General features: G+C 33.3%; 1 protein-coding gene across 1 annotated transcript; it reads right to left on the bottom strand.

The window, feature by feature from the left end:
• Positions 1-4,130: 4,130 nt before the first annotated feature.
• Positions 4,131-16,323, bottom strand: LOC123539098 (protocadherin Fat 1-like). Its single transcript, XM_045323577.2, has 5 exons — positions 16,000-16,323; positions 12,960-13,221; positions 11,533-11,666; positions 5,460-5,525; positions 4,131-5,121 (listed from the first exon to the last, which is right to left on the bottom strand). The coding sequence occupies exons 1-5, from the start codon at positions 16,055-16,057 to the stop codon at positions 4,880-4,882; spliced, it is 762 nt and encodes a 253-aa protein (XP_045179512.1). The 5' UTR covers positions 16,058-16,323; the 3' UTR covers positions 4,131-4,879.
• Between the last annotated feature and the right edge of the window lie 1,026 nt (positions 16,324-17,349).

Raw genomic sequence — 17,349 nt, 5'->3', positions numbered from 1 at the left:
CACATTATGACCCTATATCGCTCAACTGTTGAAGTCCTCAAGATTAACATTCTGACCAAGTTTCATTAAGATAGGGTCATAAATGTGGCATCTACATTGTTAACAAGCTTTTCATTTGATTTGAGTGGTGACTTAGTTTAGAATCCAACATGACCCTGTGTCAAATATGGCTTAGTAAACCTAGGGTAGGGAATAACATGTACATAGGCATTTGCTTTCTGGTCTGGTGCCAGTGCGCCCGACTCTCTCTAAAACGACTGTCGAAGGCCGCAATCACGGTGAACTTAATACATTTCGAATTTCAGTCTCGCGCGCAAGCACGCTATCAAAATCTTCTGTTAGATGTTCGCTTAATGTGTTCTTGAGAGAAATAGTAAGATCACTGACACTAGCTGAATTGATGCCATTTAAAAAAATACGATATATAATGGCAATTTGGTTTGTAATAATATAATGATGTGTTGAACTATCAAAATGACAGATCTGAATTTCCTTCATTTTCCAGTTGTTTCTCATTTTAACTGTTGTAAGTGAATAGGTTCACTTCTTTTCAAGAGACATAAATAAAGTACATAGATATTTAGATTACGATTAAGTTATGGCATTTAAAATGTCTGTATAATATTTGATCGCATTTTCATGTTTTCACACATGACATATAGACAACACATACAGACTGAGGTGTAAAATCAATAAATATTTTGTGTTCCTTACACTTTTAAAAGGAAGTTAATGCGTTCAGCTGGTATTTTTATAGTAGTTAATTAGTTGCTTATTATCTGCCATTTGCTGCCAATATCATACATGTAGTAATTATTTTGTTCTGTCTCTATCTTTCTGTTCTTTCGGACGTCCATCTATAGTTCAAGGTTATATTTTTGTTACAAATACTACAAACAAGTGTTGTGCTGAGCGCAGATATGTCTTCATTGTCATTGTAATGATGGGTCAAACGCGTCAGGATTATTATCGAACTTACTTTGTTCGTACCCAAAGTCTGTTGACATCTGGGTTCTGATGTCATCCAAACATTGGTGTTGTCATTGTATAAGATGTAAATATCTGAAGTTTAAAGAAGTGAGTGGTCAAACATTAGAGTTCTTATAAGAACGTCTACCTCAAACTTAAGAAATAAACTTCATTGGCACTGTTTCCACATTTCTTGTTTTCATTATTATTTATCCGTAATATGATTTTGCTTAAACTTGCCACAATGCGTTTAGTATACATTGTCGACTCTTTCCACTATTTTTCTGTCAGGAACTGTCAGAAGTATGAAATGTTTGAAATCAGTAACTTATACCTGAGGGTAAGTTTCATAGCTTCCTTGATTCGGTCAACGTACGATAGATACTTTTCTCTCCACTTTAAAATTAAAATCCAATTAAAAACTACTTGACTGGCCTTGATGTCAGTAATTCCACATGCCGTACTACCTCAGTATTAAAGAAATGTCCACAAAGTCTCGTGGCAAATTTTGTCATAAATCTTTATTACAGTGTACCAAAAAAGAAGCAATCTTAATAATCTTAATCTTAATTAATTCTGCCTGAAAGTGAATATAAACATGTATCTATTGCCTGAAATATTTCTATTGTTAATTGCATTTGTTTCAAATACGCCGGCAAACGTTTCCATAACGATTATTCTTTTTTCTGAAATTAGGGAGAAGTATGCCATTGAGTTCTTTTTGTTTACTAAAGGTGGCCGCGGCCATATGCTGCAACATGACTTTTTAAGCCAGCTTTTGTTAGTCACTTTTCATAAATGAACCGTCACTTTGCTTTTGGTTGCTGACTTGCTCTCTGTATTTAGGGGGAAATGCTGGGAGCCAAAAAATTGGAGATTTTAAGCGTTTTAGATAGATTCCATTTTGATTATACTAAAATCCTATCGTAATACTGGCTCGCCAAGTAAATATTTCGACATGAATTAATTGTGTTTGAAAGATTTGCACTTAAAGGTACCGATTATTTAGCCAGTTTAACCGATAATGTCATTTGTAATACAGTGTCAACTAAGTCAATTAATACAAGTACATGTATTTGTTTTTTATTTATAACTTTTCGCAGGTACACGGGACTGTGTTTAAAAGTAACGCTAGACATTGATTAGAGACCTCAGTCTACAGTTTTTAATACGGTTGAACACGTATCTGTTATGTTTTCAACCTACATTAACTGCTGTTATTGACAAAAGAGTCAGGTATATGCTAATTCGAGTTGATATACAAATAACAATTTGTATAAAAATACAACTCTTCTGAGCGTTACAAATGTTATTAAGTAAACAATGTTATTGACAAGTCATGTTTATGTTCGACAATAAGAATATTTCCCCATTCATTTTGAATTGTGCATTTCAGTCAAATAAAACATCCACAATGAAACTTCAGTGCACACCATTTGAGAGCTTGAAGGATTTATAGAGAAAATCTTTGACATTCTTCTATTGCACTTAACTTGCATGTTTTTGCATTTAACTATTTGATATCCCATTATTATACCCAAGCTATCATTTTACTTTGATTGCCATTTGATGATGGCGTTGTTGTGTACTCTAGTACCAAATGGAATTTTTAAGCTTAGAAGGAGTCCTTATCAGTATTGATTCTGCTTTTCAAAACATGAATTATTTGAGTAATGCTGCTGTTAACAATGGTTTATGGCATCAATGAATGGATATATGACTCAAACAGACCCTAAAGTCCTAAAACTTTAAGAATGTACTTGATTGTACTTGTTAAGCAATTAAAAAAAGGAAAATATCTATTTGTGAGATGCTATGATTATGTTCATTATTTTTTTGTTTTAGCTTTTTATCGCCACACTATCTATTTATGAGGGAAACACATACTACAGAGATTGTTAATATGCTCAAGTAGAAATACAGGTTTTTTTAACCTTAGCATTGATAACAAACACAGATTGAATTATAGCATCAGTTTATCAAGTAAGATGCAATTTGCACCGTTATTTCCGATCATTATGCATAGTACTTATTGCAGTTAAAACATTTACTTTTGAGGATATAACTTTAAAATATGAATGTATAAAAAGACTTTATGAAGCAGCAAGAAGTGAACCTAAGTAGCATCTTTCTCTAACCAGACGAAAGAACCAAAAAACAATGGGACCATGTGTTTCCCTTAAAGTAAACAATCTTGTTGTATACCTTATAAGAATCATTAACCATTTATATGTACGGACTAGAACATCGTGCTGGAAGAATACACTAAAGGCAGTTACAAGGCTATGGCGAGTTGCTACAAAAATTCATGATTTTATGCTGACAATTTTTTCAATCATAATCTTACGATTGTTTACTGAAATCTTGAAGTGCTATATCGTGAAGTTCATAATGTCATGATTTATGATTTAAAGTTAAACAAATTATGAAGTTGTAAATATTGTTCCGTTTGCATACTTGTCTGGCATCACATAATAAAGCACAGTAGGTGAGAAGTGCATAATTACCTTGTAAGTTAACCTAAAAGTATTGAATTTAGTGGAATACTCCTAATCAAGTACGTGCAGAAATACTTAAAAAATAGTGTTGTTATAGCGAAAACAATGCACGACATAATTTTGAATGTGTCAAAATTGTCGTTAAAATGTACAATCATTCATCGTAATACTATATGTCTCCAAATTAATTTAAGGTGATAAAACGTATATTATATATGAAGTTACTTCAAGTATTCAATTTGAATCAATACATTTTTTCAACGTTATATCGAGTCATATTTAGTCCTATTCTAAATATTTTACCACAACTTGACTTAAACTAAATACTTGTGTATATGATATATGTTGTAAGTATCTATCGCTGCTTAAGATATAATAAACAATTTTGTAAAGAATCAAAGATTTAATTGCTACTCAAGTGCAAACGTTTGTACGTTGCTCGATTCAGATTTGGGAGGTAGCTATAATTGATAAAATGAACCATCCTGTTGGAAGAATTTTACCAACACAATTATTTTAAGGCATACGAGAAAGAGGAAGGCAACAGCTTATAGTAGAGTATTATATATCTCATCCATGAATGTACCAGAAGAAAGCTATGGAATGAAGTACAAAAGGGTCCGAAACTAACGCAGAATAACAATATGTTTTGTATTGCTTTATTTTGTAGACAGACAAAGACAAGTTGTTACAAGCTAAGATACATTCTACATACTAAATTGACGATTTATGGTCAAACTTTAGTTTGTACATTCATCAAATTTATGTATATCAACCATAAGCTTATCATTATAACATCAAAATACTGAATATATTTCAACTACTTTCCATTTCTTGTAAATGAAAACTTTTAGCACAAAACAGTTGTTTTCAATAATTGATATGATCTATTACTTACATTAGTAATTAAATAAAAGTCTTTGCGGCAATACAAAATATTCAGATTAATACAAGAAATGACGCAAGCATCGACACGGTAATGTCTCATTATTGACATCATTTCTTAAATACTACACTACTACACACAAACACACGTCACACGTTGTACTATAGGGAGTAGACATACACGACTGGACACTTACTCATTTCTGATTCAATTTGATAACATTCTTGGTAATATCAAGACGATTGTTTCCTTTCAGACTTTCAGGCTTTATATTGTTAACAGACTCCAATTTGAAAAAAAATATTCCACTAACGTTGATAAGTATTATTGTATCCATAGCCGAACAGTCATCTCACCTAGAATATTGATACAACGTAAAAAAGACTTTTCACTTAAATAAATTTCAGCATTTGAAATGTTTGATTATTTCACTGAACTCAAATGAACTGCATAGAAGTTATACACTTCGTGATACATTTAAAGTGTATGATATGACGCAGTTCTTTTAGTTAAAGATTTTAAATCTTTAATGCAACGACACAACCAACGCCACAAGAATGGTCATGACACTGAAAGTCATTGCTGTCGCGCTGCTGCAATCGCCCACAGTTACAGTAACAGTTGTAGTCGCAGTATTTGCTGGAGTATCATCGTCTACGGCATGAACGATAAGCGTGTAACTTGCTGTAGTTGATTGGTCCAGGGTAGCTCCTGTATTGACCTGAAGTTGGGCTGCAGAAAATTTGAAGTGGCTGTTTGTGTTTCCAGCTGAAATGTCAGCAATATGGTTATGAATTGTATCTACAATAATCAATATACCTTGTCTTGGAACAAGACCACAACAACGCATAAACAGAATTACATACTGAACTGAGTTAACGTTATATGTACCATAAAGTAACTTTAACGTATGGCTTTTAAAGCTATCCTCACCACAAAGGAAACATATGACATTTTTATAACAGATTGATCACTAAATATCAGAGATCTGACATAGTCTTAGCATTATCTTTTATCTTATATTAAAACATGTTTTTGTCAAAGCACATAGCTCAGTTTGCAAAGGTTTTCAACATGAAGCGTATATAAAAGTGTTTCATATTTACAACTTATGCTGTAAGTAACGGTTCCTGCGTCTTGATCAGTTGCCGTTAGGGTCGTCACAGACTGACCTGAAATGACAACAGAAGAAATAAGTTATGAGTATTTGTAGACTTAATATCTGTTATATACTGAGCAATTTACAACTAGACCCCTTAGTTTTATTATATTTCTTTGACAGTATTGGAAGTAGTCAAAAATAAATAATATATTTAAAAAAAAAATATTTTCACATAACAAAATGCATTATTCATTAACAGGAAACGAAATTTATTCACATAACCAAGACATTTACAACTTGACCCACCAAATTAAATGTCACAGGTTTTTAATAACGCGTATGACTGCCGTTAGACCGAATAACATCCAAGCACCGACTGCACATGGAACTGTTGTAAGGTCGAATCACGCCTGGTCTATGGCAGACTATTTTCGGACGTTAACTTCTTCCAATTCCCGAAGATTTTCAGTAACATCCGGAAGTCTCCTAATGCGCCTATCAAGCTCGTCTCACAAATGCTCGATTGGGTATTTCGGTCCGGGGATTTTGACACCCAGTCGAGCACACAAACGGCGTAACGTTGTAAGAAGTTCCTGGTGCTGGCGGCTGTGTGACTTGTAGCTCCATCATGCATGAGGGTTAGACCGCCATGCGCCATCAAATGGGGAATCGCCACTGGGAACAACATGACATTTTGGTACTTATGCGCTTTGAAATTACGATTAATTACAATGGCAGGTGTTTTAGAATTTAATAACACGCCTGCCAAATCATCAATTAACCACCACTAAACCTTTCACATTCAGTAACACAATTGTCCTTGTAGCGTTCGTTACGACGGCGGTACACCCTTATCCTACGATCATTGCGGTGAAGTGAGAATCTGCTTCGTCGGAAAACAAAATATTTGCCCAATTGCGTCTGTTGAATCGCATATGCCTCCTTGCCCTGTTTAATCTGTTTCGTCGATGAGCAGCTTGTAAAATTATCCCTTTATACGGACGTCTTGCTCTGATTCCTTGCTCTCGGAGACGGTTTCTCACTGTCTGAGCACAGATATCGCTGTTATTCACCCCAGCAACTGTGGACGCAGTGACTGTCGCTTGTTTAAAACGATTACGCTAGTGTTGTAACACAATGAATCGATCCTGCATACGGTAAAGTTACACGCGGCAGATGTCTTCGGTGCTCTTCCGCTACATTTCCGGTACAGACAAACTTGTTCCGAAGGTTTGTTGTCGTGCTCACATGACGTACAAACACACGTGCAACCCGAAATGATAATCAGTATCAATAGGAAAATGTGCATAACATTTCTTTCAATGGTAATTCAATGTTTTGTAAAAGAATGACCAATTTAAACATAAGATAAATGAAAAATCGCATTTTACATGACAGCGTGAGACTCCAATGACACGTGTTCTTTCTTCATTTCGCATACGCAGCATATTGTACTCGTTTTGATAATTTTATGATTTTCAAATCGGCATGTCCATAGACTATGGAGAAAACATGTACACTGTTTAATTTCGGACAACTGCTGGCTTCGGCCCGATTTGCACGTGCATCAAGGATGTCATGGTTTTAGAAACATGACAAACGGTGTTTTCGATAAAAGTGTACACTGTACACTACACAATATTGTGCTTCTTATTTCAGAACGATACCTTTGAAAATAAAAGACTTATAGAAAATATAACAATGTCTAGTTTGAATATTTGTTCAGTGTATATATATATATCACTGTACTGCGATTTTCTATATCCCGATGAGGAGCCTGCCGAGTGGAAAAGGTCGCTGACTTCAAATCACTTGCCCCTCATCAATGTAGATTCGAGCTTCACTCGGGGCGTTGAATTCTTCATGCGAGGAAGCCATCAGGGCTGGCTTAAGGAAGGTCGGTTTTTCTACCCAGGAGTCCGCACGTGATGAAATAATGCTCCATCATAAAAGCTGGAAAGTCGCAATATGATCTATAGTTGTGTCTGTGTGACGTTAAACCAAGAAAAAAGTATCCTGATGGGAGCATATTTATACTTTCACAAATTGTTTTATGTTAATGTTTTATATACATTTTTTATGGTATACCGTACAGCGGGTTTTTATTTCTGCTAAATCTATCACGCAGAAATACATTCCGCACATTAAAACTATCACGCAGAAATAAACTTTATATTTCGCATGATATAATGACCCATTATCTTTATCTCACGAGATGTTTGTTTGCTGTCAAGTTATTTACACCGTATCAATTGTGGTTGATTACTTTTGTTATTGTATCAATCTATTGTCCGCGAACGGATGGTAACCGTTTCGGGAGTGTAATCTTTACAAGTGTTATCACAAAACACTCTAGGTTTATGAAAAGTTAAACAATGTGTGTTGTAACTGCTGTAACTGTTGTAACTGAATGAACTGTGAACGGACTATGTACTAGAGTTTGCATTTGTATATATTTGTAAATAAATCGTAATTTTTTCTACCAGCAGCGTAACATTTCATGAAAATGTCTTTCAAAATGAATAACCGTTATATCTACTAGACCTACAGTATTAATTTTATTTTTAACTTTGATTTTTTTTGTCATACGCGGTAATGAAAAGAAATCAGATTTAAACATAAAACAGCTGCGCCAACTTCACTGTCCTAGATTCAGACCTAAATAATGCCACAAAGACATAACTGACGAGAACGATATGCATCAGAGTCGTTAGTTATGACGCAGTAAATGCGGTAGCTATTTCCCATGCACAGAATTTACTTCAGGTTTATGCAAACCGCACAAATCAATTCCTGCTTTTCTCGAAAGTCGCAGAAATATAAAACGCAGAAATATACTAGGCCCATTTTAGCCCACAGAATTAACCCGCTATACGGTATGAAGGTTTTCAATTCAAAGCCCGAAACGTTTTGTTGTTGTGTTAGAGAAGTAGACCGGATCTAATGCGGCTGCTCTTGTAGACCAAAATGCTCTTTTCCAAAACACTTTCATAAACTGTTCCGTTAGATGAAATGATAATTATCCCTTCACCGCGAAATTAAAGACGTATGCATCCAGATAAGGTATACCATTTATGACTAAACAGTACTTTTTGCCCAGATTTCAGAGAATTGCTCTTGTTTTCCTTAATCCATGCATGTAATTTTATGACCATTTAATGGACATTAGTTAATCAAAAGCATTTATTGAGACAACGTGCAAATTGATATGATCAGTCACAGTGACATTGCCACACCTAAGGTCTAAGAAACCACTGCATGGCTATCCTATCTGCAGAAATAAGATTGACCAGATACATGTTTTTATAATTTATTTATTCACTTGTTGAAAGATTCCAACAATGATACACAGTAAAATTTTGCTTTCCAGTCTGTCTGAGTACAAAATGTCAAGCCAAAGGCATGAAACAAATTATAAATTTAAATAGATTTTTGATATTTTTTTTTTATTCTTTATGAACATAGCACTGTTTTTAAAAGTAATCTTAACATCATGAATTTATCTTATGGCAGCACAAAGTTACAAACTGGAATTCTAGCTGTAAAAGATATAAAAAAGGTTTTACGGATAAAAAACTTTGAGTGTATGGTATATAGTTTTATAGTACATCCAACTTTATTTACATGAACTCAAAATGATCGAAAAGCCAGCTTCGCCTGAACTCCACCTTTGGTCCTTATAAATAAAATCCCTATCTTCACATGATATACAAATAATGATTGTCTTGAATCAGCATAAAATCATATTTTATAGTAATTCCATACTTTCCTTAGCGATTTTACTGGTTATCCAGCTTTTCCGAGATATTATGCCCACAAACATTGTCACTAAGTTTGGTGAAGATCGCATGAAAACTGTTTGACCTAGAGAGCGGACATGCTTTTGTACGCCATGGGGTTTCACATAATACGCCCCACTCTTTCAGAGACGGGCGTTTAAAGGTAATTCTATTTTTAGCTCTAGTTGCCCCTAAAATAGTGCGAGTGCCACCATTTGAATTACTTTTGCAGAAGACCTTATAATAATGCTTCAAACCAAGCTTGATGAAGATTCATCAGGCGATTCTTGAGACGTTGTTTAAAAGTACTTCTATTTTTAGCTCAAGCAGCATAAACAAGGGGGCCGATATCACACATTTGTATAAATTGCAAAGACAATAACAGGTTTGATAAAGATCAATGAAGAGGTTCATGAGAAGAAGTTGTATAAAGATTGTCCTATTTTTAGCTGTAACTGCCCCTAAAAGCAGTAAAGTAAACCCATTGAATTCTCTTGAATAAAGAACTTACAAGAGTGCTGTAGACCAAGTTTAGTGTAATGCTGGCCTAGTTTCAAAGAAGATGTTTATGGAACTACTACAGGCCATGAAATCGGGACCATTCAACTATACTAATAACTCCACCTGACCCTTCGGTTTGGATGACCTAAGAAATGATTTTGACCCTTACCCAGCTAAATTTCTATAATGATTCATTAATGAACTTACCCGTCTTTCAATTTGGACAGTACCATTAACTATTAAAAGAGGTGCTTACGCAAAATTATACTGACTGAATAGTGAAAAAAGCAGATCTTGATCAGACTGCACGGATGTGCAGACTGATCATGATCGACACTGACCGCAAAGGCAGATTCAATTGTGTCGTTAACCCCCCGATTACACGACAACAAACAAAAAGAGTTTTATTAAGATATCAGGATATTATTACTATATATTTCTTAAGAAGGCTTTGAAACTTAGATATTGACAGATCATAAATTATGGAAACATAAGAATTTGTTTTTTATTTGCTGATTTTTCCATTCAAAATTGAAAAGCGTTTCAAAGGGGACATCTTAAGTAAACTGCCTTAATTATAACACTTTATATTTAATGACGATTAAGTATTTATTCCAGTCTGCTGTGTAATGGTCAAGACTGCAAGACAATATTTTTGCCTGGGTTCGATTCCCAACTCGGGTTTGATCTTTTTTTTCTTTTCTTGATTTGGCATTTTTAAGTTAGTTTATAGAAACAAAACCTCATGTTCTAATGTTCATATTATCAACAAACTTCAATTCTAAAGATTTGTCATTTTAAGCCAATGCTTTTAATACTTTAATTTATCATATAAATGAACATGAAACACTGTTAAAATTAGATTTGCTTTCTCAAAGAGACTGGGCCACAGAGTTTGAACCAATAAAGTGATTTTCCTTTAAATCTGAAGGCTTTGTCATATTATAAACCTTATAACATGAATGTTTATTTCTATTTTTAAAAACTCCACATGATGCTGTATGCATGATCTTGATCATGCAGTTTAATTAGGAAATAGAATATGGACATTCATGTTGCTAGTATTCTTTATATGTTCAGATGATATAGAATATCAAACTCGGTGCTTAATTAGAAAATACAAAATGGATAACATATAAATTATAATAATTTCACTTGAAGTCTTCATTTGGCACAATTTTGAAACTATAAAAAACATTTCTTTTTAAAATAAATTTGCACTATGTTGAATTATAAACAACAACTTCTTTTTGTAATAGATTCAAGCTGTAACAATACATGTACAGATCAAAACATCCAGATACAAATACATCACAATATATCACTACTGTGATGGTCTGTGGCCCCATAACTCTACAGGGGCCAGAAATTTTACTGCTATGGTGATAAGGTTAATTGCTTCGCAAGTAAGCAGGAGCCCTAGGCTAGTAGTTTCTACTAGGAAAACTGGGCAAAAAGAACATACTGTAAAGACGAACATTTAAGTCCGCCTTACATGACATTGTGTTCGAGGTTTTAAACCCTATTGCTTTGATAGGTTAATAGCTTAGCATATTTCCAGATGCAAAGCTAAATAGTTTTTATTACATACGTGTTTACAATTATTTATATTATACAAATATTATATTTTTTTTCTAAAGCCATTAAAATGACGTCAAGTACCCAATATGAAACTCATACGATCAATATGGAAATACATAGGGTTTCCTTTCCATTGTATTACTAACCTGAATGAGAGTAAGTACGAGTATGTAATAATATATTATATCCACATTTTAATATTCTTTAAAATCAAACCCGCTGTAGAAGCGTCAGCAACGCAAGCTGTGTAGGACGAATCACTGAATGTTGGGGCTGTGTCGTCTATGTCTGTGACGGTTATTGTAACAGTTGCAGTTCCAGAATTTGGTGTTCCGTTATTATCAACTGCTCTAGAAAGGTAAATAGATTTAAACAGTTAAGGACAATGATGGCCATAGATTGCTCGCCGGAGTTACTCTACTTGCTGAACTGTTTTGGTAGATGGTTATGCAAGGAAAATGTCTGTGAATTTATATTGAATTAGTGCCAGTGTTTTCTAGCAAAAATATATTAAACGTTTTTACTAAATCAATATGAACAGGTTATGTGTTGTGTGTGCTTGGGATGGGGGAGGGAGGTAAGAAATTGGGGAATGATGTGGTGTGACAATATCAAACAAAAAGATTTGTTTCACTATATATCAAAGAAGAACATTTTCGACTACAATCATGTAAAGAAACGTGTCCACACGCCCAAACGCCCATTTTGTGACGAAAATAATTTATACAACCTTCGTAAAAGTCCACCTAAGAAGCATTTGTGTAAAACTGTTTTAAATCTGGGCCCTCTCTTTCTGACAAGAACATTTTAAGGTTTCCAATTTGTACATATAGGGAAGTATTGACAACTCCCCCAGGCGGCAATGCTTTATGAAAACACTCAAAACTCAAGGACTATTTGTGTGAAATTATTTTAAAAGTTGACCTGCAGTTGCACACTCTATACATATAGCAGAACGAGCGCGCCCTTTTGCGGCCATGTTTTAAAATAAATTGGAATAATTTGAAGAAGAGGGTCACACAATGAACAGTTGTGTAAAATTATCTAAGTTTTGGGCCAGCACTTTTACACGTGAAGATTTTTAAAGCTTCCACTGTATACATATAGGGGAAAAGGATCGATACTCATTTCGGTCATGTTTTTTTTTTTTGACGAATCGACATGATTTTAATAATCTTGGTAGAAAGTTATACAAGGACCATTTTTGTAAAATTATTTCAAAATCGAACTAGCGGTTTAGGAGGAGATGTCGTTTGAAGATTTCTATTTTTAGCTCTAGTGGCCTGTTTGTGCAACCAAGCGGAACCGCTTGAACCATTTCAGAAGAGGACCACCCAAGAAACATCTAAGCCAAGTTTCTTCAAAATCCATTCAGTGGTTTTGGAGGATATAACGTTTAAAGGACACAGCGTGATCAAAATTACTCACCATGAATACTTCGTGCTCTAGTGAGCTAATAGTTAAGTATTACACCATTTAATGTAACACAAAAGACCAAGTCATATTTACAAACGGTTCTTTGGTAAAGTCTTTCTAGTCGGTCGTTAATATTGGAATACATTTCCATGCTGTGACTGATTTTACTTATACCTATTAATGATACATATACTGACTGTATACCATTGAAAATGCATGAAACGTACTTAATTTTTAATATGTAGGTTGCTGTTGTTTCAAAATCGAGTGCACTATCTAGGGTGAGGACACCAGTAGAAGAAGCAATCGAGAAAGGAGTACCGCTAGTCACTAGGGTGTATGACGCAATGGTATCGGGACTGGTTGGAGTTGCTGAAAATGTAGTTGATGTTGCACCCGTAGCTTGATTCTCAGGAAATGTAATTGCTGTTGCTCCTGTGCCACTTGCACCATTGATACTTGGGACGGCCCACCCAGTAATCTGTGCATCTGTCAAAATATAACAATTTAGTCTAAAATATGAAGGAAATATTAGTAGTCACCAGTCTGTAATATCCGTCTGGAAAAGTATCTAGATCAAGAGGTGGAATCTTAAGCTTGTTTCATAATAATTGAATGCTAATAGGAGTTTAGCCATTAGAGGGAAAGCATAACTGGCCATAAATACATTTTATTTTGTATCTCAAGTTCGGATAAGTACATGTATTCATTGATTTTGAAACGATTGTTCTACTGCATAAATGCGGAAGAATAAATTGCTAATTAGATATAAAATTAGAGAGAATCATTTGGAAATACATTCTAAATAAATCAATAAAGTGTTCGAGACAGATATCAACGTTATATTAAAAGAAATATTTGACATGAAATTGAGGTGAATTAAATGCTTCAAATTAGCATGATATTGTTTCGAGAAGGATATACTGTGCTCTTCGGTCGCTAAAATAATTTTTCTTACATATTAACTGTAAATGTTAAATCCTAAAAACTAACAATGTATGTAGAGCTATTTATTAGTAAAACTTAGTAATTGAATCGTGTATATACATGCTACATGATAATAGCATTTTCGATTTAGACTCATCGTTCAAGCTTTTTATTTCAATTTATGTTTTGGCCTTACGGCCTGAATCGAAATGAAAGATTCCCATCCTAATCAATACACTTTGACCTGTTTCAGCTTTACAAAATTAACCACTTTTTTGTTATGAAAATTTGCATCCCCGCGGATCTCGAAAGAAGATACAGCTTCTTATGTCCTAATCCGTTAGAAAGACTAAAATGTCATTGCTGATTTGTGGGACATGTTTTATCCTCACGGATCTCACGTATTGGGAAACAAACTATTACGCATTTAAGGTTAACATCATCCCTTAAACTAAGAAATACTTGTATCTTTATATATTTTGTTTTTCAAAATGAAATATGAAATGACAGCAAAGACAAAGTTTAAGATATTTCATACAGTATCTATATAAAGATACTTATCGCGTCAATCTAGTGAGAAGCGTTCCTGATGTCACGTTTCATAAGTACAGAAGAGATCTTATGAGTACAAGAAATTAACAGTAATAGAGGAGCTGCATTTTAAAACATGTACCGATTCGGTTACTTACAGTCAATTATGAGTTCAACGCCATTAATATGTACGAAGAAGGTTGATTTACAACAAGGGATATCTAACTCAAAAAAGTTATGCAACAAGGGTTCTAAGACCGTGGACTTAGGACCATTGTTGCATTCGAACAATGATTTGCGAATCATTTTTGCCTCAATTTATCAATGAAATATATTACTTTTACATACCTGATGACTTTTGAAACTACTAATATAGTATGTTTACATTAAGCTTGTGATCTTTTTTATTATTAGAAACAGCTATCAAAGCCCTGTACTCTCTGATATTTACTCGTTGTGGAGTTAGACCCAATGTTGCATACATGAAATAGCATTTTTTTCAGTTTTAAGCAGAAGAATACGCTGGTGAGGGAGGTAATCAGATGCGGAATGTTCTTTTTTTATGCAACAAATGCCCTAACTCAATTTTTACCAAAAATGGAGATAGGTACCGTTTTGCACGGACCCCTTCAATTTTATCACGTGCATTGTAGATTTAAATATGAAATTTGTGCTTAAAGTTTTATAACACCACTTGATCTTTATTTCTACGAAAATAACATTTTGATTTTGAAAAATAGTTCTATATTTAGTATCTAATGTAACTCAACTGATTCCTTTATAGAACATTTTACATTGTGATACACATTCATTAATGCCTTATTTGATTCAGGTAAACAATATATTGTCTCTTTGCAACATTTTATTCAAAATCTTTCTTTTGCCCTAACTTAATTGTCCGTTGGCACAATACTGTTTTACAACTTCTAGACTAAGACACCCGAGAATTAATATGGAAAAATATTTAATTATTTCCCAAATGAAATAATATTAGGTCATTTCTTGTCATACTTTGTAGAGATCTATTTAAAAATAACGTTGAAATATATTTATTTCAAAGGAAATTTCATTTTATATTTTTATGGTTACAGAATTACAACTGAATGCGAAAGATTAGAATAATCTGTCGGAAATGTATATGAATAGAAATATAGAAATATAGAAACCTACAAGAATATAATAATATTAAAATGTAAATAAAGTTAAAAACTGTCAACATGGAATTAATTCAACTATTGTCCAATATTAACACTGAGGATCTGTGGGTTGCCCAATGCACTTGTCGTTGGACAACTGGGTAAGAAACGTTGAAAAACATTATTTGTTTGCTTTATATGTGCATGCAAGATAAAAGGCCTTTCATTCGTAATCACTAGAATAAACATTGCATAACCCTTTCTTAATATCTTCATATTTTTATTCTTATTTTGTACATGCGTTTTCCGTAACGTGAAATTGAATGCGTACATTTGTGAATTACACGACTTACTAATCCATATTTATTAGGACCTCCTTTCTTTTTCTATTTTTTTGTTTCGATTCATGTAAAACAATATTTCGCTTTAAGATGAAATGTTTTCACAAAACATTTTAGTTTTTTTCTAATTCTATAGGAAATTAAACTAACATATTTGCAGCATTTTATCCGGAAAGAAGAATATTTTTTTATGTTCATTTTAAAGGTTTTATCCCGTACCACAACGACAAGATGTCCAGTTGTTTAATATTTTTTAATGTATAGTTCTGTTATAGCAAAATTAATGCTCCTTCTAATAATTTATAAACCATGAAATTTGAAACATCACTTACCTGTGGCATACAAGGCAGCACAACACAAAATGACAAATATCCAAACTTTAGTGAGCATCTTTCCACCTAAGATTTTATCAGCAATCTGGAGAATGTCTGTCCCTACGTTAGTTATGACCAAAGGCTCTGGGCTCTCGCAGTGTGCTATATGCCCTTATATAGTAGCAGTCCCTGGCTGTTACCATGGCTTGATTTAAAACAGATCAAAATATTTATGGATACATTATTGTTACCAATCATTTAACATTTTAGAGGAACAAGTTGAAACAGACTCTACTGAAACAAAGATTTCACACGTAATATGTATGCCTTATCCATTTGCCACCGGTAGAACACTCTGTTACCAATCAAAATCAATGTATCTAAACGACGGTTTCTACTATGTAACGCCTGCGCAATCCATTCCGTGGTTAACGTTTTGTTATTAATCAAACGATTAATATTATTTCAGACTTTATACTAAAATATTAAATTTAATGTTTCAGTCAGTTGTTATAATTATCGGAGCAATATCTTTACATTGATAAGTCAGCCTGCGGGGTAAATATTAGTTGTATGAATGCTTACATTTGTAAAATGATAAAGATGAAATAAGCCTTAGGAATGAAACTGAAAAAAAGCTTTACAAAGTACACAGACAGAAGAGGGTGGTATACAGTTTATTATTTAGCAAGCATATCATTTCAATAACAAAGAGTGTAGTTTTAATGTTATTTTCAAGTTTATCAGTTGATCAAAATAAATTCCTTAAAACATGCAATTGTTACAAACAATTAAAGATAATTTGTAATTTAGGTTTGAGCTTGTTCACCAGATACAGAAAAAAAAAAGAATAATTACAAACAATTATAATTATGATATTCACAATTATTCTCAAATATACAATATATAACATGATTTGACAGAATTGGAAATTATTAAATGCTTTTAAACAAACATGTCAGAAAATTAGCTGCAAAACATTTTATTTTTTTTTTCTTACGGTTTGAAGGCGAGAGTTTGATGTCTGAAAAAAAAAGAGAAAAACATTATATAAACGAAGGAATTAGGTAACGTCTTTATCAGTTGAAAAGTGAAAATGAAAATGAACAGATACATTCATCGGTTGGCACAAAGACGTGTAAAATTATTTTATTGAATTATTTTTAGTTTATAAATTCTTTCCAAAGCGTCTGTAATGTGAGTTATTACAAACAAATAATATATATATAGTGTCTATCTATTTGATTATTTATCTTTATAATCTTTGAGGATGAGTGGTATTTTATGTGTAAGATTATTTTTAGTTGTATTTTTTTACCGAAGCGTCTGTAAGGGGATTTATTATAAATCAATTATATACCAAATGCC

Source organism: Mercenaria mercenaria, chromosome 18 (genome assembly GCF_021730395.1).
Source record: "Mercenaria mercenaria strain notata chromosome 18, MADL_Memer_1, whole genome shotgun sequence".
Taxonomy (NCBI): Eukaryota; Metazoa; Mollusca; class Bivalvia; order Venerida; family Veneridae; genus Mercenaria; species Mercenaria mercenaria.
The sequence above is the reverse complement of the archived record's forward strand: the minus strand, read 5'-3'. Positions and strand labels throughout refer to the sequence as shown.

Bases quoted from the DNA above. Each gene is read 5' to 3' on its own strand.
- LOC123539098 (XM_045323577.2), bottom strand. From the start codon at position 16,057: ATGCTCACTAAAGTTTGGATATTTGTCATTTTGTGTTGTGCTGCCTTG. The intron at 5,526-11,532 runs GTTTGATTTTAA...TTGTCATTTCAG, and splicing joins TGCTGACGCTTCTACAGCGG to GTCAGTCTGTGACGACCCTA. The intron at 5,122-5,459 runs GTAAATATGAAA...CTGACATTTCAG, and splicing joins CGTTACTTACAGCATAAGTT to CTGGAAACACAAACAGCCAC.